Source organism: Oncorhynchus masou, chromosome 24 (genome assembly GCF_036934945.1).
Source record: "Oncorhynchus masou masou isolate Uvic2021 chromosome 24, UVic_Omas_1.1, whole genome shotgun sequence".
NCBI lineage: Eukaryota > Metazoa > Chordata > Actinopteri > Salmoniformes > Salmonidae > Oncorhynchus > Oncorhynchus masou.
Window position 1 is genome coordinate 36,027,092 of NC_088235.1, and position 27,832 is coordinate 36,054,923.

Here is a 27,832-nt window from a genome sequence, read left to right on the forward strand (position 1 = left end):
TACTCTTTTTATCTCTCTCTCTTCTTCCATCTCCTCTCTGCCTCCCTCCCTACCTCTCTCTCTCCCTCCCTCCCTACTTCTGTCTCTCTCTGTCTCTCTGTCTCTCTCTCTAGGTATGCGTCCTCTCCACTATGCAGCGTGGCAGGGTAAAGCTGACTCTGTGTTGCTGCTACTAAGAGCTGGAGCATCAGTTAACACACCGTCACAAGACGGACAGATACCTCTACACCTGTCTGCACAGTATGGACACTACCAGGTGGTGAGTACACACAATGAACACACAAACGCAGACAGACACATGCACGCACACACACACAATTGACCCTTATCAACTCAGAGACATGGTTCAATATTTGGAATGATTGCACACTGGTAAGAGGCCTCACCACACACACCTTCACTCAGTATCAGTGTGTATATAGTGTTTTCAGGTGTGACAGTGTGACACAGATTGTGTACGTTAGGTGTCAGGGTGAGTGAAAGGAGAGGGCTCTATAGTAACTACATGACATGATCAGGTCAGCAGTGGGTTCCCTGGGTGACATATTGAGACTAATGGGAGGAAGGAGGAATATGTGTATTGGGTGTCTTTAATACTCAAGTAGGGAGTCTACCTGAGAGGTGTGTTCACACACCAACACGCACCCACACACATGCACACACACACGAAACACACAAACATACACGCAGCAGCAAAACTGGTCATGGAGACTACTGAGGTATGGTATTGTATGGTATTGTATTGTATTGTATTGTATTGTATTGTGTGTGGACAAAGCAGGAACATTAACAAAGCCAGAGGTATATCTCTGTAATGCATAGGGTCGCAAAATTATAGGAATTTTCTTTAAAAGTCTTGGTTGGAGGAATCTGGATTTCCTGCTTATTCCCTGGATTTCCTGCTTATTCTGATTCTGGGAATCCTCCAACTGGGATTTCGGGAAAACCAGGGAATTTACTGACCCTAGTAATGGAAGCCCTGTTAGGACTACTTCTTTAGCCCTGAGCTAAGATCCTGATGCCTCTCTCTGCTTGCTGTGGTGATGAAATGTCAGAATGTTATGTTTATTTACCACCTCTCTCTCTCTCTCTCCTCCCCACTCTCTCCATCAGTCTGAGATGTTACTCCAGCACCAGTCTAATCCATGTCTGTTGAACAAAGCCAACAAGACCCCTCTGGACCTGGCCTGCGAGTTTGGCCGACTCAAGGTGAGTCAGTGAGTGTGTTTGTGTATTTTATGGTAAGCATATGTGTGTGTGGCAGAGGAGGCTGGTGGGTAGAGATGTAGGAAGACGGGCTCATTGCAATGGATGGAATGGATAGTATGGAAAGGTATCAAACACATCTAACTCATGGTTTTCATGTGTTTGATAATGTTCCATTAATTTGATTCCAGCTATTACAATGAGCCCATCCTCCTACATCTCCACCCACCTGCCTCCACTAAAGGGCATATTTTCATATATGCTAGTTACAGTTTTTCTCAATCGCGTAAAGCACTTTCTGGATCTGTTGAAACGTATCTATAGCAGAACAGCAATGATCAAATGTTCAAATACATTTACAGAACTTCAGATCCTTTTCTTGCCCTTGTATCTGACCTGTATATCTTAGACCACATTTTGCAAAACATTAAATACAGATGTCACCAGTGACTACAAAATGCACTGTGTTATGTTCACAGAATATTAACACGTTATTTTCATCAGAAGAGAAATGTGTGCAGTAGTATTCACTGTTTCCGGCAATCAGTAAATACTACTGCATGAAATTCTGAAGCATCCCACCAGTATCATACCAAGTACAATTTATTTTAATTTTATTTTTATTTCACCAGGTAGGCCAGTTGAGAACATGTTCTCATTTACAACTGCGACCTGGCCAAGATAGAGCAAAGCAGTGCGACACAAATAACCCAGAGTTACACATGGGATAAACAAACGTACAGTCAATAACACAATAGAAAAGTCTATATACAGCGTGTGCAAATGTAGTAAGATTAGGGAGGTAAGGCAATAAATATGCCATAGTGGCGAAATAATTACAATTTAGCAATTAAACACTGGAGTGATAGATGTGCAGAAATGAATGTGCAAGTAGAGATACTGGGGTGCAAAGGAGCAAACAAAGAATAACAATATGGGGATGAGGTAGTTGGGTGGGCTATTTACAGATGTGCTATGTACAAGTGCAATGATCGGTAAGCTGCTCTGACAGCTGATGCTTAAAGTTAGTGAGGGAGATATAAGTCTCCAGCTTCAGTGATTTTTGCAATTCGTTCCTGTCATTGGCAGCAGAGAACTGGAAGGAAAGGCGGCCAAAGTAGAAGTTGGCTTTGGGGGTGACCAGTGAAATATACCTAATGGAGCACGTGCTACGGGTGGGCACTGCTATGGTGACCAGTGAGATATGGTGGGGCTTTACATAGCAGAGACTTGTAGATAACCTGTAGCCAGTGGGTTTGGCAACGAAAATGAAGTGAGGACCAGCCAACGAGAGCATACAGGTCACAGTGGTAGGTAGTATATGGGGCTTTGATGACAAAACGGATGGCACTGTGATAGACTGCATCCAATTTGCTGAGTAGAGTGTTGGAGGCTATTTTGTAGATGACATCGCCAAAGTCAAGGATCGGTAGAATAGTCAGTTTTACGAGGGTATGTTTGGCAGCATGAGTGAAGGATGCTTTGTTGCAAAATAGGAAGCCGATTCTAGATTTAATTTTGGATTGGAGATGCGAAGTTAAAACCTCTCTGGGATATGTGGGACGCTAGCGTCCCACCTGGCCAAAAGCCAGTGAAAATGCAGAGCGCCAAATTCAAATAAATTACTATAAAAATCTAACTTTCATGAAATCACAAATGCAATATAGCAAATTAAAGCTACACTTGTTGTGAATCCAGCCAACATGTCAGATTTCAAAAAGGCTCTTCAGCGAAAGCAAACGATGCTATTATCTGAGGATAACACCTCCGTAAACAAAGAGAGAAAACATATTTCAACCCTGCAGGCGCATCACAAAACACAGAAATAAAAATATAATTCATGCCTTACCTTTGACAAGCTTCTTTTGTTGGCACTCCAAAATGTCCCATAAACATCACAAATTGTCCTTTTGTTCGATTAATTCCGTCGATATATATCCAAAATGTTCATTTATTTGGCTCGTTTGATCCAGAAAAACACCGGTTCCAACTTGAGCAACGTGACTACAAAATATCTCAAATGTTACCTGTAAACTTTGCCAAAACATTTCAAACTACTTTTGTAATACAACTTTAGGTATTTTTTAACGTAAATAATTGATCAAATTGAAGACGGGATGATCTGTGTTCAATACAGGAGTAAAACAAACTGTGGCATGCTTTCTGGTCATGCGCCTCTATCAAACAGTACACTTCAAGTGACCCTCGTTCAAGATGGCCGTACTTCTTCATACTTCAGGTCCCTTAGAAATCTGGATTCCCAATGAAAACCCATTGGAAAGAGAGTGACCTAAAAAAAAAATCTGAATGGTTTGTCCTCTGGGTTTTGCTAAATAAGTTCTGTTATATTCACAGACATGATTCAAACAGTTTTAGAAACTTCAGTGTTTTCCATCCAAATCTACTAATAATATGCATATCTTATCTTCTGGGGATGAGTAGCAGGCAGTTGATTTTGGGCATGCATTTCATTCATCCGGATGTGAAAATACTGCCCCAGGCAGTGATCAGTTGAAAAGCATGTATTTAGTTTTACTTGCATTTTAGAGCTGTTGGAGGCCACGGAAGGAGTGTTGTATGGCGTTGAAGCTTGTCTGGAGGTTAGTTAACACAGTGTCCAAAGAAGAGCCAGATGTATACAGAATGGTGTCGTCTATGTAGAGGTGGAGCAGAGAATCACCAACATCATTGATGTATACAGAGAAAAGAGTCGGCCCGAGAATTGAACCCTGGGGCACCCCCATAGAGACTGCCAGAGGTCCGGACAACAGGCCCTCCAATTTGACACACTGAACTCTATCTGAGAAGTAGTTGGTAAACCAACTAAAGCCAAGTTAACAAACAGATCACCGACCATTTCGAATCCCACCGTACCTTCACCTTGAGCGTGGCTGAGGTGCACCCATGACCAGCTCGGAAAAAAGATTGCATAGCGGAGAAGGTACGGTGGGATTCGAAATGGTCAGTGATCTGTTTGTTAACTTGGCTTTTGAAGACATTAGATAGGCAGGGTAGGATAGATATAGGTCTGTAACAGTTTGGGTCTAGAGTGTCACCCCCTTTGAAGAGGGGGATGACCGCGGCATCTTTCCAATCTTTAGGGATCTTGGACGATACGAAAGAGAGGTTGAACAGGCTAGTAATAGGGGTTGCAACAATTGCGTTGGAAAGTTTTAGAAAGAGAGGGTCCAGATTGTCTAGCCCAGCTGATTTGTAGGGATCCAGATATTGCAGCTCTTTCAGAACATCAGCTGTCTGGATTTGGGTGAAGTAGAAATGGGGGAGGCTTTGGCAAGTAATGTGGGGGTGCAGAGTTGTTGACCGGGGTAGGGGTAGCCAGGAAACATCTCTAGGTAATGGGGACCGTCTAATTGTTCTGTTTTTTTTACAATAGTCCGGACATGCAGAGAATAAAATTGGTTTCTTCTATGTAACTTTGGTTTACTTCTAAGTCATCATCTTCAACATTCCATTACAGAGCTTTGCTTTGGTGTGGATTGAGGCCTATACATTCATGTCAGTTGTGTTCCTCCATTGTATTCACCTTTCCGTATTTCTGTTGTGGATAGTGTCTCCTTGTGCCAATGGAAGGTCTACAAAACGATGAGCAAACCAGCCTTTGTATTGAATACATGGAATTGGATTGTGATTAATGAATCCTAAATGAACCCTGCTCACAATGTGCTTATTTTTATTTTATTGGAATAATATTTGATAGGATGTGTATTAAATTTGTTTCGTGAGATATGCAAAAAAGGCGCGTAATTTCCCATAATTCTGCAGCTTTGGATAGATGTACTTCCAATTTTGATCATCATGATTTGGTGACCGCTTAGAAAATGTATTGATCTACTGGGTAAATGTAGATTTTAAAAATTGGCAGGCAGTTGTATTCTTTTGATGAATCTATTATAACAGTATAATATAGTTTTGATGAATCTATTATGACGGTATAATATAGTTTTGATGAATCTATTATGACGGTATAATATAGTTGTGATGCATCTATTATGACGGTATAATATAGTTTTGATGCATCTATTATGACGGTATAATATAGTTTTGATGCATCTATTATGACGGTATAATATAGTTGTGATGCATCTATTATGACGGTATAATATAGTTTTGATGCATCTATTATGACGGTATAATATAGTTGTGATGCATCTATTATGACGGTATAATATAGTTTTGATGAATGTATTGTGACGGTATAATATAGTTTTGATGAATGTATATATTTGAGAAGGCAACTACATTTTGAAAACGCATTTTGTTTTGCAAAAGGCCACAGACTTCTGTGTCTTGTGAACTCTGTTTTGAAAATTGAAAATGTTGTTCCAAAAAATGTGTGTACGCGATTGAGAAAACCTGTAATAAACTGTAGATATACACTGCTCCAAAAAATAAAGGGAACACTGAAATAACACATCCTAGATCTGAATGAATGAAATATTCTTATTAAATACTTTTTGCTTTACATAGTTGAATGTGCTGACAACAAAATCACACAAAAATGATCAATGGAAATCAAATTATCAACCCATGGAGGTCTGGATTTGGAGTCACACTCGAAATTAAAGTGGAAAACCACACTACAGGCTGATCCAACTTTGATGTAATGTCCTTAAAATAAGTCAAAATGAGGCTCAGTAGTGTGTGTGGCCTCCACTTGCCTGTATGACCTCCCTACAACGCCTGGGCATGCTCCTGATGTGGTGGCCGATGGTCTCCTGAGGGATCTCCTCCCAGACCTGGACTAAAGCACCTGCCAACTCCTGGACAGTCTGTGGTGCAACGTGGCGTTGGTGGATGGAGCGAGACATGATGTCCCAGATGTGCTCAATTGGATTCAGGTCTGGGGAATGGGCAGGCCAGTCCATAGCATCAATGCCTTCCTCTTACAGGAACTGCTGACACACTCCAGCCACATGAGGTCTAGCATTGTCTTGCATTAGGAGGAACCCAGGGCCAACCACATCAACATATGGTCTCACAAGGGGTCTGAGGATCTCATCTCGGTACCTAATGGCAGTCAGGCTACCTCTGGCGAGCACATGGAGGGCTCTGCGGCCCCCCAAATAAATGCCACCCCACACCATGACTGACCCACCGCCAAACCTGTCATGCTGGAGGATGTTGCAGGCAGCAGAACGTTCTCCACGACTCTGTCACGTCTGTCACATGTGCTCAGTGTGAACCTGCTTTCATCTGTGAAGAGCACAGGGCGCCAGTGGCGAATTTGCCAATCTTGGTGTTCTCTGGCAAATGCCAAATGTCCTTCACGGTGTTGGGCTGTAAGCACAACCCCCACCTGTGGACGTCGGGCCCTCATACCACCCTCATGGAGTCTGTTTCTGACCGTTTGAGCAGACGCATGCACATTTGTGGCCTGCTGGAGGTCATTTTGCAGGGCTCTGGCAGTGCTCCTCCTGCTCCTCCTTGCACAAAGGCGGAGGTAGCGGTCCTGCTGCTGGGTTGTTGCCCGCCTACGGCCTCCTCCACGTCTCCTGATGTACTGGCCTGTCTCCTGGTAGCGCCTCCATGCTCTGGACACTACGCTGACAGACACAGCAAACCTTCTTGCCACAGCTCACATTGATGTGCCATCCTGGATGAGCTGCACTACCTGAGCCACTTATGTGGGTTGTAGAGTCCTTCTCATGCTATCACTAGAGTGAAAGCACCACCAGCATTCAAAAGTGACCAAAACATCAGCCAGGAAGCATAGGAGCTGAGAAGTGGTCTGTGGTCACCACCTTCAGAACCACTCCTTTATTGGGGGTGTCTTGTTCATTGCCTATAATTTCCACCTGTTGTCTATTCCATTTGCACAACAGCATGTGAAATGTATTGTCAATCAGTGTTGCTTCCTAAGTGGACAGTTTGATTTCACAGAAGTGTGATTGACTTGGAGTTACATTGTGTTGTTTAAGTGTTCCCTTTATTTTTTTGAGCAGTGTATATGCCACAATACCTCCCTGTTTAACCCACACTTAACACGCACATCCCATAGACATTACAATGATCAAAGGCCAGTGTAAGTGGTGATAGTGTGTGTGTGTGTATTTGTCCATGTTTCACAGAGGGTGTGATGGATAGAGGGGGTAGAGGGATAGAGGGGGTAGAGGCATAGAGGGTGTGTGATGGATAGAGGGGGTAGAGGGATAGAGGGGGTAGAGGGATAGAGGGTGTGTGATGGATAGAGGGTGTAGAGGGATAGAGGGTGTGTGATGGATAGAGGGGGTAGAGGGATAGAGGGTGTGTGATGGATAGAGGGGGTAGAGGGATAGAGGGTGTGTGATGGATAGAGGGGGTAGGCCAATGTCAAACATCTCACATAGCTTAGATGAATTACCAGCTAAAATGAACTAGCAGCTAAAATAAGCCTGTTTCAGCTAAAGGGAAATGGGTTTCAGTTCTGCTCCCCGGACAGGCACACACAAACGCGCATACACGCACGCACATACACACTCTCTCACACAAACACCGATGCATGCACACAGGCGTACACACACACACACACACACACACACACACACACACACACACACACACACACACACACAAGTGAGAGAGATTTTTGCAGTGCAGTATGTTTCTCTGTCACAGTTGTGATGAAATGTATAGCTGTCCCTGTTTTTTAGGTTTAGCCAAAGTTGAATTGACATACACAGGCACGCACGCACGCAAGACAGACAGACACGTCAGTAATCTTCTGGCCCTGTGAATAGCATAACAACAGGCTTTAGGCTGTAACGCTGAGTCAGTTAAGGTCTTTATTACTGTAGTCTCTCTCTCTTTTCCCCCTTTCCCTCTCCTTCTCCCCCTCTCAGTAAGCGTCTTTGTTACGGTAATAGGGGTATCTTTAGCCACCCAGCACATGGACAGTTGCTCGGCAGGTTTTATGTGCACTTAGGTGGCCCCATAAAATGTACATGTATGGAATACACAAGTGGTGTAAAGTATTTAAGTAAAAATACTTTAAAGTACTACTTAAGTCGTTTTGTGGGGGTATCTGTACTTTACTAATGATATTTTTGACAACTTTTACTTTTACTTCACAACATTCCTTAAGAAAACAATGTACATTTTACTCCATACATCCCTGATAACCAAAAGTACACGTTACATTTCGAATGCTTAGCAGGACAGGAAAATGGTCCAGTTCACACACTTATCAAGAGAACCTCCCTGGTCACCCCTACTGCCTCTGATCTGATGGACTCACTAAACACACGCTTCGTTTGGGAATGAAGTCTGAGTGTTGGAATGTGCCCCTCGCTATCCGTAAATTTAAATAATAAGGAATTTGTGCAGTTTGGTTTTCTTAATATAAAGAATGTGAAATTATTTATACTTTTACTTTTGATACTAAAGTATATAAACTCAGCAAAAAAAGAAACGTCCTCTCACTGTCAACTGCGTTTCTTTTTAGCAAACTTAATTAACATGTGTAAATATTTGTATGAACATAACAAGATTCAACAACTGAGACATAAACTGAACAAGTTCCACAGACATGTGGCTAACAGAAATTGAATAATGTGTCCCTGAACAAAGGGGGGGTCAAAACCAAAAGTAACAGTCAGTATCTGGTGTGGCCACCAGCTGTACTGCAGTGCATCTCCTCCTCATGGACTGCACCAGATTTGCCAATTCTTGCTGTGAGATGCTACTCCACTCTTCCACCAAGGCGCCTGCAAGTTCCCGGACATTCTGGGGGGAATGGCCATAGCCCTCACCCTCCGATCCAACAGGTCCCGAGATGTGCTCAATGGGATTGAGATCCGGGCTCTGCATTGTCATGCTGGAGGGTTATGTCAGCATGAGCCTGCGGGAAGAATACCACATGAGGGAAGAGGATGTCTTCCCTGTAACACACAGAGTTGAGATATCCTGCAATGACAACAAGCTCAGTCCGATGATGCTGTGACACACCGCCTCAGACCATGACGGACCCTCCACCTCCAAATAAATCCCGCTCCAGAGTACAGGCCTCGGTGTAACGCTCATTCCTTCGATGATAAACGCAAATCCGACCATCACCCCTGGTGAGACAAACCCGCGACTCGTCAGTGAAGAGCACTTTTTGCCAGTCCTGTCTGGTCCAGTGACGATGGGTTTGTGCCCATAGGCAACATTGTTGCTGGTGATGTCTGGTGAGGACCTGCCTTACAACAGGTCTACAAGCCCTCAGTCCAGCCTCTCTCAGCCTATTGCGGACAGTCTGAGTACTGATGGAGGGATTGTGCGTTCCTGGTGTAACTCCGGCAGTTGTTGTTGCCATCCTGTACCTGTCCTGCAGGTGTGATGTTTGGATGTACCGATCCTGTGCAGGTGTTGTTACACATGGTCTGCCACTGCGAGGACGATCAGCTGTCCGTCCTGTCTCCCTGTAGCGCTGTCTTAGGTGTCTCACAGTACGGACATTGAAATATATTGCCCTGGCCAAATCTGCAGTCCTCATGCCTCCTTGCAGCATGCCTAAGGCACGTTCACACAGATGAGCAGGGACCCTGGGCATCTTCCTTTTGGTGTTTTTCAGTCAGTAGAAACGCCTGGGAAATGGTTTATGGTTCATTATAAAAGCATGGGAAACAGTGTTTAAGCCTTGTACAATGAAGATCTGTAAAGTTATTTGGATTTTTACGAATTATCTTTGAAAGACTGGGTCCTGAAAAAGAGACATTTCTTTTTTTGCTGAATTTATTAGCAGTTATATGTACTCTTATATTACTGGGTGACTTTCACGTTTACTTGAGTTATTTTATGACAATTGGGTACTTTTTCCACCACTGGAATACACAAATGAAAGCTATCCATTTAGACTTTCACTGATACTAAGCTTATCTCTGTCTCCATCCTTCCATCTCTCTCTTTGGCTCCTTTACACTTCATCTCTTCTAAATCTCTACAATCTTCTCTCTCTCTCTCTCTCTCTCTTTGTCTCTCTCTCTCCCTTTCTCTCTCTCTGTGTCTTTCTGTCTCGCTCTGTCTGTCTCTCTCCCTCATTCTCTTTCTCTCAGGTGGCTCAGTTGTTATTGAGCAGTAACATGGTGGTAGCTCTGTTGGAGGGGGAGGGTCTAGACTCTACCTCCTCCAACACACCCCTTCACCTGGCCGCTCGCAATGGACACAAAGACATCATCAGGTGAGAGGAGTAGCTGTCCTTGACCGTGTGTGTGTGCATGTGTGTGTTGACATTGCGTAAGTGGGATATCCACCCTCGAACCCCATAACCTCCAGGGTCTCTTACATGCTGTTAATGATTCCCTTCCTACTTAAATCACCACATTCCCAGGAGGTGATGGGGTTCCCTCCATCCGTGTTACACATTCTGCTGCTGTGGAATTTTACTCCCATATTAGATACGGAGAAAAGAGAGAGAGGGGTGGGTGGCAGAGAGACAAAAATGAAAGAGAGAGAGAGAAAGAAAGAGAGACAGACATATATTTAGAGAGAGAGAGACATAATCCCCCCCCCCCCCCAAAAGATGGTGCATGTTTGTTTTTTTGTCCCATGTAAATATTCAGTCTTTTGGGTTTTTTTTGTATACATTTCATTATATTTCAATCTCTTTTCCATTTTCAAATTAAATATACCTTCCTGCAACCCGCCTCACCCAATGTTACACGGATCTGCTATTTCTTAGACCTTATAATTGGAACCTCCATCAGAAGCTAGCCTGCTGATTAGTTACTAGTTATTTAGTCATTGTTAGCCACTGCTAGCGGTCTTTACCTTTAGCTCGGATGCCAGCCGCTTTAGCCCGGATAATACCTGCCAGTCTGCACAGCGCGATATCAGCCCTGAGCATATCGGACTGCTTTTCTTTCCACTACATCACCGGATTCCTGCTGCAAGCTCTGGACTACTACACCGGATCTTTGCAGCTAGCTAGCTGCTACCGAGTGGCTATTGTGGCTAACGCCCTTGTCTAAAAGTATTCACCAGTTAGCCTCGAGCTAGGCCAATCTCCCGGCTAGCAAACAAAGTACACCAACTACAATACCTCTCTTGCCAATTGGCCTGGACCCTTCGTCGACACAGAGCCCTGCCGATCCATCAAGACTGGTCTGCTGACATAATTCGGGCCTATGTGCTGTCAACCGGCCTCTGCGTCGGCGATGATCCATCTCCTAGCCACGGCCTGCTAGCTTCCTGAACGCTGCGTCTCCTGCTCACCTAGCGCATAATCGACTTCCAAACAGCTCCCTGTTTCATCTATTGCATTGGACCCTATGATCACACAGCTACACAGCTGATGCCTGCTGGACTGTTCATTAACACGGTACTTAATTATATATATTATATCTTTATTATATATCTCTCTATATATATATATCTCTCTCTCTCTCGCATATATATATATACACACACACAGTGGGGCAAAAAAGTATTTAAAAAGATGAGAGAGGCCTGTAATTTTCATCATAGGTACACTTCAACTATGATAGACAAAATGAGAATTTTCATGAAAATGAAAATGAAAATCACGTTGTAGGATTTTTAATGAATTTATTTGCAAATTATGGTGGAAAATAAGTATTTGGTCACCTACAAACAAGCAAGATTTCTGGCTCTCACAGCAAATATCTTATTCTTTAAGAGGCTCCTCTGTCCTCCACTCGTTACCTGTATTAATGGCACATGTTTGAACTTGTTATCAGTATAAAAGACACCTGTCCACAACCTCAAACAGTCACACTCCAAACTCCACTATGGCCAAGACCAAAGAGCTGTCAAAGGACACCAGAAACAATAGGGAAGCAGCTGGGTTTGAAGAAATCAACTGTGGGAGCAATTATTAGGAAATGGAAGACATACAAGACCACTGATAATCTCCCTCGATCTCGGGCTCCATGCAAGAACTCACCCCGTGGGGTCAAAATGATCACAAGAACGTTGAGCAAAAATCCCAGAGCCACACGGGGGGGCCTAGTGAATGACCTGCAGAGAGCTAGGACCAAATTAACAAAGCCTACCATCAGTAACACACTACGCCGCCAGGGACTCAAATCCTGCAAGTGCCAAACGTGTCCCCCTGCTTGAGCCAGTACATGTCCAGGCCTGTCTGAATTTTGCTAGAGAGAATTTGGATGATCCAGAAGAAGATTGGGAGAATGTCATATGGTCAGATGAAACCAAAATATAACTTTTTGGTTAAAACTCAACTCGTCGTGTTTGGAGGACAAAGAATGCTGAGATGCATCCAAAGAACCCCATACCTACTGTGAAGCATGGGGGTGGAAACATCATGCTTTGGGGCTGTTTTTCTGCAAAGGGACCAGGACGACTGATCCGTGTAAAGGAAAGAATGAATGGGGCCATGTATCGTGAGATTTTGAGTGAAAACCTCCTTCCATCAGCAAGGGCATTGAAGATGAAACGTGGCTGGGTCTTTCAGCATGACAATGATCCGAAACACACCACCCGGGCAATGAAGGAGTGGCTTCGTAAGAAGCATTTCAAGGTCCTGGAGTGGCCTTGCCAGTCTCCAGATCTCAACCCCATAGAAAAGCTTTGGAGGGAGTTGAAAGTCCGTGTTGCCCAGCAACAGCCCCAAAACATCACTGCTCTAGAGGAGATCTGCATGGAGGAATGGGCCAAAATGCCAGCAACAGTGTGTGAAAACCTTGTGAAGACTTACAGAAAACATTTGACCTCTGTCATTGCGAACAAAGGGTATATAACAAAGTATTGAGATAAACTTTTGTTATTGACCAAATACTTATTTTCCACCATAATTTGCAAGTAAATTCATTAAAAATCCTACAATGTGTGATTTTCTGGATTTATTTTAAAATTTTGTCTGTCATAGTTGAAACTTCCTATGATGAAAATTACAGACCTCTCTCATCTTTTTAAGTGGGAGAACTTGCACAATTGGTGGCTGACTAAATACTTTTACTAAATAATACTATATATATATATATATATATATATATATATATACATATATACTGCTCAAAAAAATAAAGGGAACACTTAAACAACACAATGTAACTCCAAGTCAGTCACACTTCTGTGAAATCAAACTGTCCACTTAGGAAATTATAGGAAATTAGCAAGACACCCCCAATAAAGGAGTGGTTCTGCAGGTGATAACTACAGACCACTTCTCAGTTCCTATGCTTCCTGGCTGATGTTTTGGTCACTTTTGAATGCTGGCGGTGCTTTCCCTCTAGTGGTAGCATGAGACAGAGTCTACAACCCACACAAGTGGCTCAGGTAGTGCAGCTCATCCAGGATGGCACATCAATGTGAGCTGTGGCAAGAAGGTTTGCTGTGTCTGTCAGTGTAGTGTCCAGAGCATGGAGGCGCTACCAGGAGACAGGCCAGTACATCAGGAGACATGGAGGAGGCCGTAGGAGAGCAACAACCCAGCAGCAGGACCACTACCTCCGCCTTTGTGGAGCATGAGGAGCATGAGGAGCACTGCCAGAGCCCAGCAAAATGACCTCCAGCAGGCCACAAATGTGCATGTGTCTGCTCAAACGGTCAGAAACAGACTCCATGAGGGTGGTATGAGGGCCCAACATCCACAGGTGGAGGTTGTGCTTACAGCCCAACACCGTGCAGGACGTTTGGCATTTGCCAGAGAACACCAAGATTGGCAAATTCGCCACTGGCGCCTTGTGCTCTTCACAGATGAAAGCAGGTTCACACTGAGCACATGTGACAGACGTGACAGTCTGGAGACGCCGTGGAGAACGTTCTGCTGCCTGCAACATCCTCCAGCATGACCGGTTTGGCGGTGGGTCAGTCATGGTGTGGGGTGGCATTTCTTTGGGGGGCCGCAGAGCCCTCCATGTGCTCACCAGAGGTAGCCTGACTGAGATGAGATCCTCAGACCCCTTGTGAGACCATATGCTAGTGCGGTTGGCTCTGGGTTCCTCCTAATGCAAGACAATGCTAGACCTCATGTGGCTGGAGTGTGTCAGCAGTTCCTGCAAGAGGAAGGCATTGATGCTATGGACTGGCCCGTCCGTTCCCCAGACCTGAATCCAATTGAGCACATCTGGGACATCATGTCTCGCTCCATCCACCAACGCCACGTTGCACCACAGACTGTCCAGGAGTTGGCGGATGCTTTAGTCCAGATCTGGGAGGAGATCCCTCAGGAGACCATCCGCCACCACACCAGGAGCATGCCCAGGCGTTGTAGGGAGGTCATACAGGCACGTGGAGGCCACACACACTACTGAGACCCTCATTTTGATTTGTTTTAAGGAAATTACATCAAAGTTGGATCAGCCTGTAGTGTGGTTTTCCACTTTAATTTTGAGTGTGGATCCAAATCCAGACCATGGGTTGATAAATTTGATTTCCATTGATAATTTTTGTGTGATTTTGTTGTCAGCACATTCAACTATGTAAATAAAAAAGTATTTAATAAGAATATTTCATTCATTCAGATCTAGGATGTGTTATTTTAGTGTTCCCTTTATTTTTTTGAACAGTGGATATATGAGAGAGAGAGAAAGACATATAGAGAGAGACAGCGTAGGAGGAAATTAAATAATAGAATGACCCTGGAATCCCAGGCCAACACAAAGGATTCCCGCCGGGCAAAAACTGGTTGAATCAATGTTGTTTCCACGTAATTTCAACCAAAACATTGTATTTGATGATGTTAAATCAACTTAGAAAATTGATTGGATTTGCAAAAAGTCATCAACTTAAGGGAATTTCGCTTTTATTTCTACCATCTTTTAACCTCAATCCAACAATAGGGTGAAATTGTTGGTTAATTTCACGTTAGTTGACAACTCAGCCAAACGTAAATCACAACTTAATGTTGAACTGACATCTGTGCCCAGTGGGGTGTCTCTTTTCCACTCTTGACTTGAGCTTGGTCGAAAGGTTCATGTTTGTAAAACCTGTCACTGTATTCCCTTTAGGCGCTGGTCAAAAGTAGTTAATTATATAGGGACTAGGGTGCCATTTGGGATGCACCCTTCTGCACCTTCTCTACTACATTTGTGAGATTTTAGTTCCTCATACAGATTCCTCCCACTTTAAGTTGTGTGGGTTGCTTATTTTTGTGAATGGAGGGATGGAAGATCTTAGAAAAGAGTCAGTTTGCAGTCTGTTTTCAGCTTCTCTTTTACTTCAGCCCAATGTGATTATTATACTGATTATTATACTCTTATAAAGATGTTGAGTAACCAGCTCTCCTCCTCTTTACTCCTTTCTTCATTCCTCCTCTTCTTCCTCTTCTTCTTCCTCATTCCTTTTCTCCTCCACTCTTTTTCCCACTGCTTCCTACTTCTCACCTCCGCTCTTCCCTCTCCTCCTCCTCTTTCTCTCTCCTCTTCTTCTATCCTTCCTCTCTTATATTTCCCTCCTCTCCTCTACTCCTCTCCTCTACCCTCCTCTCCTCTACCCTCTCCTCCTCTACCTCCACTCCTCCTCTACCCTCCTCTACCCTCATCTCCTCCTCTCCCCTCCTCTCCTCTCCTCTCCTCTCCTCTACCCTCCTCTCCTCTACCCTCCTCTCCTCCCCCTCTACCCTCTCCTCCTCTTCTCCTCTTTTCTCCTCTACCCTCTCCTCCCCTCCCTTATTTTCCCAATGGTGTGGGAGTCTGTGGATAATCTCTTTGACATTCCCTCCCCATGCCAGGCATTCCCAGAGGAACACCCAGATTCCCAGTCTGTGTCCCAAATTTTCCACATAGTGCAGAGCAATGGGCCCTGTTCAAAAGTAATGCATTATGTAGAGAATATGTTGCCATTTAGGACGTAACCCTAGATTTCCTCCACCACATCCACAACTGTCTGGATCTGATACCTTAAGCATTCCCACAGCTGGGCTCGTGTGTGTGTGTGTGTGTGTGTGTGTGTGTGTGTGTGTGTGTGTGTGTGTGTGTGTGTGTGTGTGTGTGTGTGTGTGTGTGTGTGTGTGTGTGTGTGTGTGTGTGTGTGTGTGTGTGTGTGTGTGTGTGTTGTTAGTATTGTATGTTGTGTGTAAAACCTCCTATCTGTGTGTATTTCGTTTTCAGGTTGCTTCTGAAGGCTGGTATAGACATCAACAGAGCCACTAAGGCTGGGACCTCTCTGCACGAGGCTGCCCTCTATGGCAAGACGGAAGTAGTGCACCTGCTGCTTGACGTAAGACTTAACACTACCATCTGAATCTCCTTACTGGATGCATCCCAAATGGCACCCTATTCCTTATTTAATGCACTACTTTCAACAGGCTCTGGACAAAAAATAAGTGCACTACAGTATATGGGGCGGCAGGTAGCCTAGTGGCTACAGTGTTGGACTAGTAACTGCAAGGTTGCAAGATCTAATCCCTGAGCTGACAAGTTAAAAATCTGTCATTCTGCCCCCGAACAAGGCAGTTGTTCGGGGGGCACTGTTCCTAGGCTGTGATTGAAAATAAGAATTTGTTCTTGACTGATTTGCCTAGTAAAATAAAGGTGAAATATATAGGGAATAGGGCCTCATCCACTGAGGTATCTGCTGAAGAAGCATAAGACTGGATGCAGTTTCTGTCTTATCCAAACATGACACAGACAAAGGAGTTAAGAAATAATGTGAGCTATTTTCAGTCATAAAACTGACGGTTGTTTCTTTTTTATTTAAGTATTGATGATGGGTGGACTGTTGCTTCATGCTTTGTATGCGTGTGCTTAGCGTTGCCAGACAGTAGTGCTTGTTAAGTGGGAGCAAAGGGCACTGTGTCCCAGTGTGTCCCGGTGTTGTTGCTGTGTAGTTGCTGTTCATGCCCTCCCCATTGACCAATAGACTGTATGTATGTATCAAGGTGACATCTATATGGTTATCAATATTAGTTATTTCTTGTGTAGGCTGCTTTCCTATTTGAAATAAAATCATATGAGAGAAAAAAAAATGGCATGTTAGCTACCTCTGGCGACATGACCGTGATACCCAGTAGGAAGGCAGGCACAATACCGGCGCGTCGGTCGCCTCTATCCACTCATAGTGCAGCCCAATCAGCCACGCAACATGGTCTTGAATGGCAACAAATCTGCCCAATCAGCTGATTCGCTTTCCATACACCCACTCCTTTCGACACATCCACTCACCCATACTCCAGTCACCATAATGGGCTGCAGCTACCCATCATTTTTAGGGAGTGTGTGCATGCTGTATCTTGGAGACTAACGATGTGTGTGTGTGTGTGTGTGTGTGTGTGTGTGTGTGTGTGTGTGTGTGTGTGTGTGTGTGTGTGTGTGTGTGTGTGTGTGTGTGTGTGTGTGTGTGTGTGTGTGTGTGTGTGTGTGTGTGTGTGTGTGTGTGTGTGTGTGTGTGTGTGTGCGTGCGTGCGTGCGTGCGTGTGTGCCCGCCCATGCAGGCTGGTATTGATGTAAACCTATGTAACACGTACAACCAGACAGCTCTGGACAACGTTAACCAGTTCACCACCACATCAGCCAGCAAGGACATCAAGATACTATTGCGAGGTGAGATAGATAGGCCTCCTCTCCTACATATTACTCTCTTGGATTTCTGGACCTACCGCTCCAGTGTATATTTCCCCAGGGTGGTGTATTGTTTCTTATGCATTCCCCAGTTCATGCTTTTAGACATTATCCCCCTGTGAGTATTGCTTTGGTCTGATTTGGTCTGTAATATGTAATTCCTCTCTCTCTCTCTTTCTTTCTGTCTATCGCTGTCTCTCTCTATCATCTATCTCTCTTTCTCTCTCTCTCTCTTTCTTTCTTTCTTTCTCTCTTTCTTTCTCTCTTTCTTTCTTTCTTTCTTTCTTTCTCTCTCTCTCTCTCTCTCTAGAAGCTTTAGGGTCTCTCCAGGTGAGGGCGGTGAAGGACTACTGGAACCTTCATGACCCTACAGCCCTCAACCTCCGAGCAGGAGACCTCATTATGGTACACTAGCGTGCATCTGTGTTCGTGCCTAAATGTAAACAATCACATTTGTTCCTGCCCTGGAGGCTGAGCTGCTTTCAGAACTAGATTGAATGAGGAGAACTACTGTCTTGAGGTAGCTGCATTGTGAGGGGGAAATCTGTGTACATGTGAGTTTGTTTCTAGAGGTTTGTGGTTATGGTGTGAGGTATTTTAAAGTGTCTGACGGTAATTTGGTGTACCCTACTGTTAAGCGTGTAAGTCTGTACATTGTGGACGTTTTGTTTGTGGAGTGAGGTGTGGAGTTTTGTGGCAATTTGGTGTACTCTTAAGTTGTCAACGGTTTGTTTGTAATTATGGTGTGAGGTATGCTGCTCTGATGGCGGTATGTCTAGGGTTAATTGACTACACCGTGTAAGAAGTTAGAGTAGAGTTGGAGGTTGTTCTGAGGTACCTAGCAGGCAAAGACACGCTCCTGTCAGTCTGTCATTAGTTAGTGCATTCCATAGCTTGAGACATCCCCATTTGCAAGCTATGTGTGTGTGTCATTCCTTCAGTGTGCTAGCTACACTGTCTGATATTTGTTTTTGGCCCCTCTGGGCATTTGTTAAGACACGCTCAGAAAGTGTGTGTGTTTGTGTATGTGCTCGCTCAGAAAGTGTGTGTGTTTGTGTATGTGCTCGCTCAGAAAGTGTGTGTGTATGTGCTCGCTCAGAAAGTGTGTGTGTTTGTGTATGTGCTCCCTCAGAAAGTGTGTGTGTTTGTGTGTGTTAGCTCTTCCATTGTAGTGTTCCCTGGGGCATGTCTTCCATAGATCCACTCAGCTGGCCTGGCACATATACACAGTGAGGATGCTGTGTACTGTACCCTGTCCTGTGCCAACCCTGTCTGCCCTAGCCATCTCTAACCCTGTACACACACACAAAAGCTTGCACACACACCCTGCCCTCATTGGAATGTTAATAAGCCCATTTCCGTTACTCATATAGAGATAGATTAGGCATAGAATACTAGATATTATGCATATGTTGGGTTTCATGAGTACAGCACAAGCAGGGTTGTATTCACTTAACAAACAGAAGAAAACAGACTGAAACGGGGAGGGACTACCTGAACTTGTCAATAAGAAACTCTTGTTATCGTTCTAAAACTGTTTGCTACTGTGTGCACTAATGACTACGACCTAGACTTCAATGTAACAGCTCTCACATCAGGTGGCGCAACCATACTGTGGGTAGAAGTTGACCAATAACCACTTATAATCACAAATAGCACAGCTATAATGCTGAATGATGAATGGTTGATTTCAGGTGTTGGAGCAGCACATGGACGGGAGGTGGAAAGGTTATATTCATGACAACCAGAGAGGAACGGACCGGATTGGATACTTCCCTCCGTCTGTAGTGGAGGTCATCAGCAGGAGAGCAGGTATACACACACACACACACACGCACACACACATAAATCACACATGCCGAAGCGTATACACCAGACACTCACGTGCCTGTATGCAGCCACAAACACATACCTTCACATTTACAGTGGCAAGAAAAAGTATGTGAACCCTTTGGAAGTATCTGGATTTCTGCATTGATTGGTCATCAAATTTGATCTGATCTTTGTCTAAGTCACAACAATACACCAACAAAGTGTGCTTAAACTAAATTATTGTAATTTTCTTGACTATATTAAATACATCATTTAAACATTCATAGGTTGGAAAAAGTATTTGAACCCTTAGGCCTGACTCCAAAAGCTAATTGGAGTTTATTTTACCTTTATTTAACTAGGCAAATCAGTTAAGAACAAATTCTTATTTTCAATGACGGCCTAGGAACAGTGGGTTAACTGCCTGTTCAGGGGCAGAACGACAGATTTGTACCTTGTCAGCTCGGGGGTTTGAACTTGCAACCTTCCGGTTACTAGTCCAACGCTCTAACCACTAGGCTACCCTGAGTCAGGAGTCAGCTAACCTGGAGTCCAATCAATGACACGAGATTGGAGATGTTGGTTAGAGCTGTCTTGCCCTATAAAAAAACGCTCCAAAATTTTTGTTTGCTATTCACAAGAAGCATTGTCTGATTAGAACCATGCCTTGAACAAAAGATATCTCAGAAGACATAATATTAAGAATTGTTGACTTGCATAAAGCTGGAAAGGGTTACAAAATTATCTCTAAAAGCCTTAATGTTCATCAGTCCACGGTAAGACAAATTGTCTAGAAATTGAGAAATTTCAGCACTGTTGCTACTCTCCCTAGGAGTGGCCGTCCTGCAAAGATGACTGCAAGATCACAGTGCAGAATGCTCAGTGAGGTTAAGAAGAATCCTAGAGTGTCAGCTAAAGACTTACAGAAATCTCTGGAACATGCTAACAGCTCTGTTGACGAGTCTACAATACGTAAAACACTAAACAAGAATGGTGTTCATGGGAGGACAACACGGAAGAAGCCACAGCGTGTTCTACAGCGCTACTGGCAAAATATTATGTGTACAGATGAAACTACAGTTGAGTTGTTTGGAAGGAACACACAACACTATGTGTGGAGAGAAAAAAGGAACAGCACACCAACATCAAAACCTCATCCCAACTGTAAAGTATGGTGGATGGGAGCATCATGGTTTGTGGCTGCTTTGCTGCCTCAGGGCCTGGACAGCTTGCTATCATCGGCGGAAAAATGAATTCCCAAGTTTATCAAGACATTTTGCAGGAGAATGTTAGGCTATCTGTCCACCAATTGAAGCTCAACAGAAGTTGGGTGACGCAACAGGACAACAACCCAAAACACAGAAGTAGATCAACAACAGAAGAAAATACACCTTCTGGAGTGGCCCAGTCAGTCTCCTGACCTCAACCTGATTTGAGATGCTGTAACAAGACTTCAAGAAAGCGGTTCACACCAGATATCCCAAGAATATTGCTCTGTAAAGAGGAATGGTCCAAAATCCCTCCAGACTGTTGTGCAGGTCTGATCCGCAACTACAGAAAACATTTGGTTGAGGTTATTGCTGCCAAAGGAGGGTCAACCAGTTATTAAATCCAAGGGTTCACATACTTTTTCTTGCCACTGTACATGTCAGTAGTATAAACACCTGAGCATCATGGTTTGGGGCTGCTTTGCTGCCTCAGGGCCTGGAGAACTTGCTATCATCGACGGCAAAATGAATTCCCAAGTGTATCAAGACATTTTGCAGGAGAATGTTAGGCTATCTGTCCACCAATTGAAGCTCAACAGAAGTTGGGTAATGCAACAGTACAGCAATCCAAAACACAGAAGTAGATCAATAACAGAATGGATTCAACAGAAGAAAATACGCCTTCTGGAGTGGCCCAGTCAGAGTCCTGACCTCAACCCGATTGAGATGATGTGGCATGACCTCAAGAGAGCAGTTCACACCAGACATCCCAAGAATATTGCTGAACTGAAAGTTTTATAAAGAGGAATGGTCCACAATTTCTCCTGACTGTTGTGCAGGTCTGATCCGCAACTACAGAAAACATTTGGTTGCTGCCAAAGGAGGGTCAACCAGTTATTACATCCAAGGGTTCACATACTTTTCCACCCTGCACTTTGAAGGTTTACACGGTGTGTTCAATAAAGACCTGAAAACGTATAATTGTTTGTGTGTTATTAGTTTAAGCAGACTGTGTTTGTCTATTGTTTTGACCTAGATGAAGATCAGATCCAATTTTATGACCAATTTATGCAAAAATCCAGGTATTTCCAAAGGGTTCACATACTTTTTCTTGCCACTGTAGCTTGTTTCAACAATAGAATACCACACCAACTTTACAGCTGTAAATACCCATCGGTATACCAAACAGCAGCCCTAACTGAGCTAGAGGTCCTGAAATAAACTCTCAAATTATATACACACACAGTACATACACACACACTCACGGAGGCAGACACACAAACTCACACACACCGTTTAATCAGATTAGCAGGGCCAGATTGGGTAGTGTCAGCTCAGTTCTAAACCCCGAGACTGCGTTAGGAGTGGGAGTGCACAAGTTTGTGTGTGTGTGAAGGGAAATCCCAGTTGAAAGCTCAGTTGAGTCGTTGACAGGTCCTTGCTACGAGAGCAAACTTATCAGAGGCGAAGTCAGAAATGTGCGTGTGTTCGCCTTTGAGTGTGTGTGTGTGTGTGTGTGTGTGTGTGTGTGTGTGTGTGTGTGTGTGTGTGTGTGTGTGTGTGTGTGTGTGTGTGTGTGTGTGTGTGCTGATATGTCAGCATCACACTGCTTTCGTGGACACACACACACTGAGAGCCTGGTAAGCCTCCCTCAGCATAAGTGCTGATATGAAAGCCCTCTCTATGGCTCTATGGGAATGAAAGCTCCTGCTGAACCACTTTGCTACCACCATTTTGTCACATTCATTCACTAGCTATACATAAGGAGCTTGGGGATTCATACATATATTTAGCTGCCTTGGCGGTTTTATGAATCTGTAAGGATAGAATGCAGGATACATATCCTCGGTGTGTACTAGTTGCAAACACACACACCTTCTCCGTCCTTTAATTTAGCCAGTGTTATTCAAAGTCGGGGTACCCCTAGTGGTATCCAAACTTGTGGTATCCTAAGTGAGGTCGCGGGGGAATTGCTGTGCGTTCGACAAAATTATTTTACGAGACATACAATTTATTTTTTAAAGATCATTTGAAAATTACTATTTTCTTGAGGAAATGTACTTACTGTTTTATTTTCATGTTGATAAGAGAGATGAAAATGTAATGACTTGTAAAAATTTAAATGTGCTGATTTTAAGGTTGTCATTAGATTTGGGGTGTTTTGGGGTCACCAGAAATTCTGGCGAATAAAATGGCGTCCCCATAGAAACAATTTGAATACCACCGCTTTAAGCTCTGTGGTTGTGTTTTGCTTCTGGTCTGCAGGGGGTACTCTCTCACGTCAGGTCTCGTTGCCAAGCCAACGGCAGCAGCACTTCCTGTCCAGAGCTCCTCCCACCAGTATTGGCTCTACCCCCCAGACTGATGACTCCTACACCTTGTACTACGGCCACGCGGGTAAACACAAGCATGCACACATCCACCTACACACACCAGTGTTAATTCCATCAACAATAACTATGACAAAAAATGCTTTTCAATTATCAATTTTTCCTGACTAAAACTATGACAATCATGAGAAGAGATGCCCTGGAAAAATCACTAACTATTACATATTACTTTTCATTTTAGTCACCGAAAATGTGACGAGACAATAATTACACGTGAGACTAAGGTGCATTTAATTTGACATGAAGCTCGTTTTCATCTGTTTTGCCCAAATCATTGAATGCAATCCTCTCATTGGCAGAATTGACATCTGATTTGATTGAGCTGATCTGCGTGGCTCTTCCACACAGCTCCCAGGCGTTCTCTTCAGTCACCCCTAAATCTTTTGAACTGATGCAAAGCCAGGACACTTGACTTGTAACTAACCTCAACTAGAAACAATCATGTTTACTCTCTATCTTACTATAATGTAGGCTATTTTTGCTTTGATCACTTCAGAAGCTCTACTTTTTGTTTTTCAGTCAGATGCGGTTTCTCGCCGTCCACAAACGCGAGTTGCGGTTGCTTTTTTCCTATGGGAAAAACAAATATTTATTATTTGTTGGAAATCAGGAGTACAGTAATACTTCTGGCATTTACATTTACATTTACATTTAAGTCATTTAGCAGACGCTCTTATCCAGAGCGACTTACAAATTGGTGAATTCACCTTCTGACATCCAGTGGAACAGCCACTTTACAATAGTGCATCTAAATCATTAAGGGGGGGGGGGGTGAGAAGGATTAAAGATCAAATTATCCCCTTTTCAAGGAAACCAATGTTATTTACTTCCATGGCAGTTATGATTGGGGAAACATCTGAGCTGTAAATGGGGGGGAAACATCTGAGCTGTAAATGGGGGGGAAACATCTGAGCTGTAAATGGGGGAAACATCTGAGCTGTAAATGGGGGGGAAACATCTGAGCTGTAAATGGGGGGGAAACATCTGAGCTGTAAATGGGGGGGAAACATCTGAGCTGTAAATGGGGGGGAAACATCTGAGCTGTAAATTGTTTAACCTGTAGCCAAGGCTTTGTAGTATATGGTTAATTATAGCTGGCATTAGTTACAATCTGTCACAATACCAATGTTGCCAGCTAAGGTATACAAGGAGATAGTTGGCCTAGTTGGACAAGGCTATCTGAATGTGCACATGATGGAAGTTAGATGTGGCCTAAATATTAATTATTTAATAGAAAAAAATCACTGACCATTAATTTACTAAAATGGCTGTGACTAAGGGAGTGGAAGCTATTATGTGCATGTTGGAAGTTAAGTTAGAGGTTTATGTGAAATCTACAATGCCTAAAATAGGACAGAAATTTCTGACTAAAACTAGACTAAAATTGTCCAAAGTTTTAGTCGACTGATAATAACTAAAACTAAAGAAGGGTGAAATGGGACTAAGACTAAAATGTATTTTACTCATAAAGACCAAAACTAAATCTAAAATAAGTGACAGTTATTTACAGATGTTCTCGACCTCCACTACTTCTCTCCATCCACTAAGTCAATTTTGTGGAAACAAAGTGGCCTATTATTTCCATTGGGGCCCTGACAACCCCCCAATACCCCACCCCCTACTCCATACCCGCCTTAGTCCCGCTGAGAGTCACCCTGGAGTCCTCTGACCCTGCTCTCCCCCATGACCCCCACTCCCCAGCACACCTCCACCAGCCCTGGCTTACAGTATGTGTTTTTGTTAGGTACCTGTACACCTGGCAGTCTCCTTTCAGCCCCAGCTAGTCCAGCTAGCCCCAGTGAGGACATATGGGTCCTCAGGAACTCTCACACTGGTAAGAGTGTGTACCCAGCTACCCAATTACCCAGACTACCTCGTGCCCCTCTGTTTACCCACTCTGCTAGATGTACCACCCTCTGCCCCTCATAAAGTCCAAATTAATGCCTCCATCCCCACCTAAAGACCCATGCTGCTGACCTGTTCCCCTCCAAGTGTCCATTCCCAGCTGATTCCCTGATCTTGACCCAATCTTGTACTGTACACTTCTCCACTGATCCTCTCTTTCTGTCTTCCTTTCTCTCCCTCCCTGACGAGGGGTGACAATGCCCATGGAAGCAAACTTTGCCACAATGTTATACTCCCTCCCTCTCTCGCTACCTCCCCCCTCTCCTCATTCTCCTTCTAGCAGGAGACAGGAACAGTGTTGGCAGTGCAGGCAGCAGTGCAGGTAGTGTGGGCAGCAGTCGTAGTGCTGGCAGCGGGCAGAGCTCAGAGAACAGTTTTGGACAGAACGGGTCACACACTCGCCAAACCGCAGCCACATTGGGTTCCTACATGGCCAAGGTGAGCACAGTGACCTGGCAATAATTTTTGAAATGTTAATAGATATCACTAGCCGAAGTAAAGGTTACACTTGGTTGCAGGAAAAAAAATATAGAAAGTACATTCACCTTAATAAACAGTCATATATATAAACCACAAATAGCTGAACAAGCTCTTCCTCTTTCTGTGTGTAGCTGGCTCCCTCTGCTGGTGAATCAGAACAGCAGTTTCGCTCAGTAGGACCAGTCCACAGCAAACAACCTGATGGATCTACAGGTTAGTTACACTACTGTGCACCAGGGTTAGGGTCAATTACATTTCAATTCAGGAAGTACACTGCAATTCCAATTCTCTTGAATACTTTTCAATTAGCAACATTTGGAATTAGAATTGGAATTTGATTTACTTTCTGAATTGAAATGGAATTGACCACAACGCTACTTTACACTACTTACACTTCTGCTCTACCCTCCTCTAATCTCTTCTCTTTCCCTTCAACTCTTTATCTATTTATACTCAGCATTTTCCCATGCCAACCCCAGACATTTTGTCTGTAATTTTCAGTCGATACAGTATATTCTGTATGCCTTTTTGTCTGTTAAGTAGCTGTATTCAGTCTACGAGGTCAGACGATCCACCTTCTAGCCCAGGCCAGGCCAATAGTAGCTAGCTACAGCCACAGGGCAGTGGGGAAATGAGAAAGAAATACAGTGCTTACCCCTCTACATCAACAATTCATAAACCAGCTTTCTACACAGCTGATAAACACAGAAACTTACCTCTCCACAAACCAATATAGACAACGGATCTCCTCACTATAAACCAATAAAATACATGAGGAGATTTCAGCTCCAGCTCACCTCACTGCAAAACATAAAAGACATAGGTTGAGTCCCAAATGGCATTGCCCATAGGTCTCTGGTCAAAAGTAGTGCACTATATAGGAAATAGGTTACCATTTGGGACACAGGCAGAAGCTCAGCTCTCTACAGAAGCAATAAAAAGAGACACAGTGAGTCTTTGGTCTCTCATCTGTGGGTTCGGGTTAGGACAAGAGGAAAGAGAGATACAGGTATTCTGTCAGCTTACGGTGTTCTGCTGAGTAAGGCCTGAACAAACCGCTATCAGCTGCTCCTGACCTGGAAGGGAGGAGGAAGGGATGGAGAGAGACAACAACAGAAAGACTTCACCAAGACAGAGAGAGGGAGTGGTTAAGAGAGAAAGGGGAGGAGACAGACAGAGAAAGTCAGTGAGAGAGAATAACAAAACATAGTCTGTGTGTGTGAGAGAGAGTCAGAGTAGAGGGAGACATTGGAGATGGGTTGAAAGAGAAGAAAGAAAATTACAGAAGATAGATGAGAGAGAGAGAGAGAGAGAGAGAGACAGAGAGATATGTTTATGACTCAGTTTCACAGAGGCAGAGAGATGAGGTGCAAAAAGACAGGAGCTCCACCATTTTCCTTGTTCCAGAGGGGTAAGACTTAGTTCTCCTGGCTATTCCTTGTTATTATCTGCAATCTCTTCAGCTATTAATTACTCTGATTTTAGTGTGATTGTAATTTTACTGGAGACGTTTACCAGTGTTTGTTGTTTGACCTAAACAACTTAAGAGAAACAGGGGAAAAAACGACCTCAAATGTAGTCTGTCAGAGAGCCAGGGTGAAAAGGTTTCATCTCTATTTTCAGGCTAAATGTAGCAAGTTAGAAGATAAGGTTATTTTGGCAGGTTGACGTTTATTGGGATGAGTCTTGTCCTGGAGGCAGAACTGAGCGATATCCGCTAGATGGGCCAGCTTTTAAAGTAAAAATAGGCTATATTGTAAAGAAGTATGAAAACAAAATATCGCTTTTTGCTATAATTTAAGGTTAGGGTTAAGCATTAGGTTAGTAGTGTGGTTAGGGTTAGTTTTCAAATGAGATGTTGTGTCCGTGCCAGCTCGTGACAACTCTGCAGAGCTGCCTCCAAAAGATTAAATGACGAAAAACGCTAACCTTCATTATTGTAGCTAAATACATGGGGTCCATACTTGCAAACATTATTCAAAGTTTGAGATGCACGTAATACAACGCTACATGTTAGCTGTCTGGCTCATTTAGCCCTATGCTGTAACAAATTCCTCATTAGCCTATCAAAGATCTTAGACTTTATATCCACCAACCAATGGTATTTCTTAAAATAGGTCAATTTGGTCACCAGAGGGATATTTTAAACCTCCACATTCAATGTTTACTTGGTCTAGAAAGTTTAGTCCCAATATTGCCACATGCATCCTTGACTAGGTTACTAGCGTTAGACACAGTTCGAAAGACATGTTCTCGCATATATGACAAAAGTCGCACCGTTTTGCTTAACACACATCCATGTGCTTTTACTGGAAAAACAAAGGAGGTTTTACTCAAATATCTGTCATGTACCACTAATACCATTGCTACT

The 27,832-nt window shown here is 43.6% G+C and overlaps 1 protein-coding gene across 4 annotated transcripts in view; it reads left to right on the plus strand.

Moving 5' to 3' along the window:
* LOC135512092 (caskin-2-like) overlaps nucleotides 1-27,832 on the plus strand; it is an 89,519-nt gene that overhangs the window by 53,451 nt on the left and 8,236 nt on the right. Inside the window, exons 5-15 of one of the 4 annotated variants that reach the window (XM_064933747.1) lie at nucleotides 114-259; nucleotides 1,114-1,209; nucleotides 10,239-10,363; nucleotides 16,218-16,326; nucleotides 17,540-17,648; nucleotides 17,977-18,071; nucleotides 19,361-19,478; nucleotides 22,952-23,083; nucleotides 24,821-24,910; nucleotides 25,262-25,419; nucleotides 25,593-25,674. In XM_064933747.1, the coding sequence (XP_064789819.1) occupies nucleotides 114-259; nucleotides 1,114-1,209; nucleotides 10,239-10,363; nucleotides 16,218-16,326; nucleotides 17,540-17,648; nucleotides 17,977-18,071; nucleotides 19,361-19,478; nucleotides 22,952-23,083; nucleotides 24,821-24,910; nucleotides 25,262-25,419; nucleotides 25,593-25,674 (1,260 nt within the window). The remainder of the gene's footprint in view (nucleotides 1-113; nucleotides 260-1,113; nucleotides 1,210-10,238; nucleotides 10,364-16,217; nucleotides 16,327-17,539; nucleotides 17,649-17,976; nucleotides 18,072-19,360; nucleotides 19,479-22,951; nucleotides 23,084-24,820; nucleotides 24,911-25,261; nucleotides 25,420-25,592; nucleotides 25,675-27,832) is intronic. The other 3 variants (XM_064933748.1, XM_064933749.1, XM_064933750.1) reach the window with 3 other exon arrangements.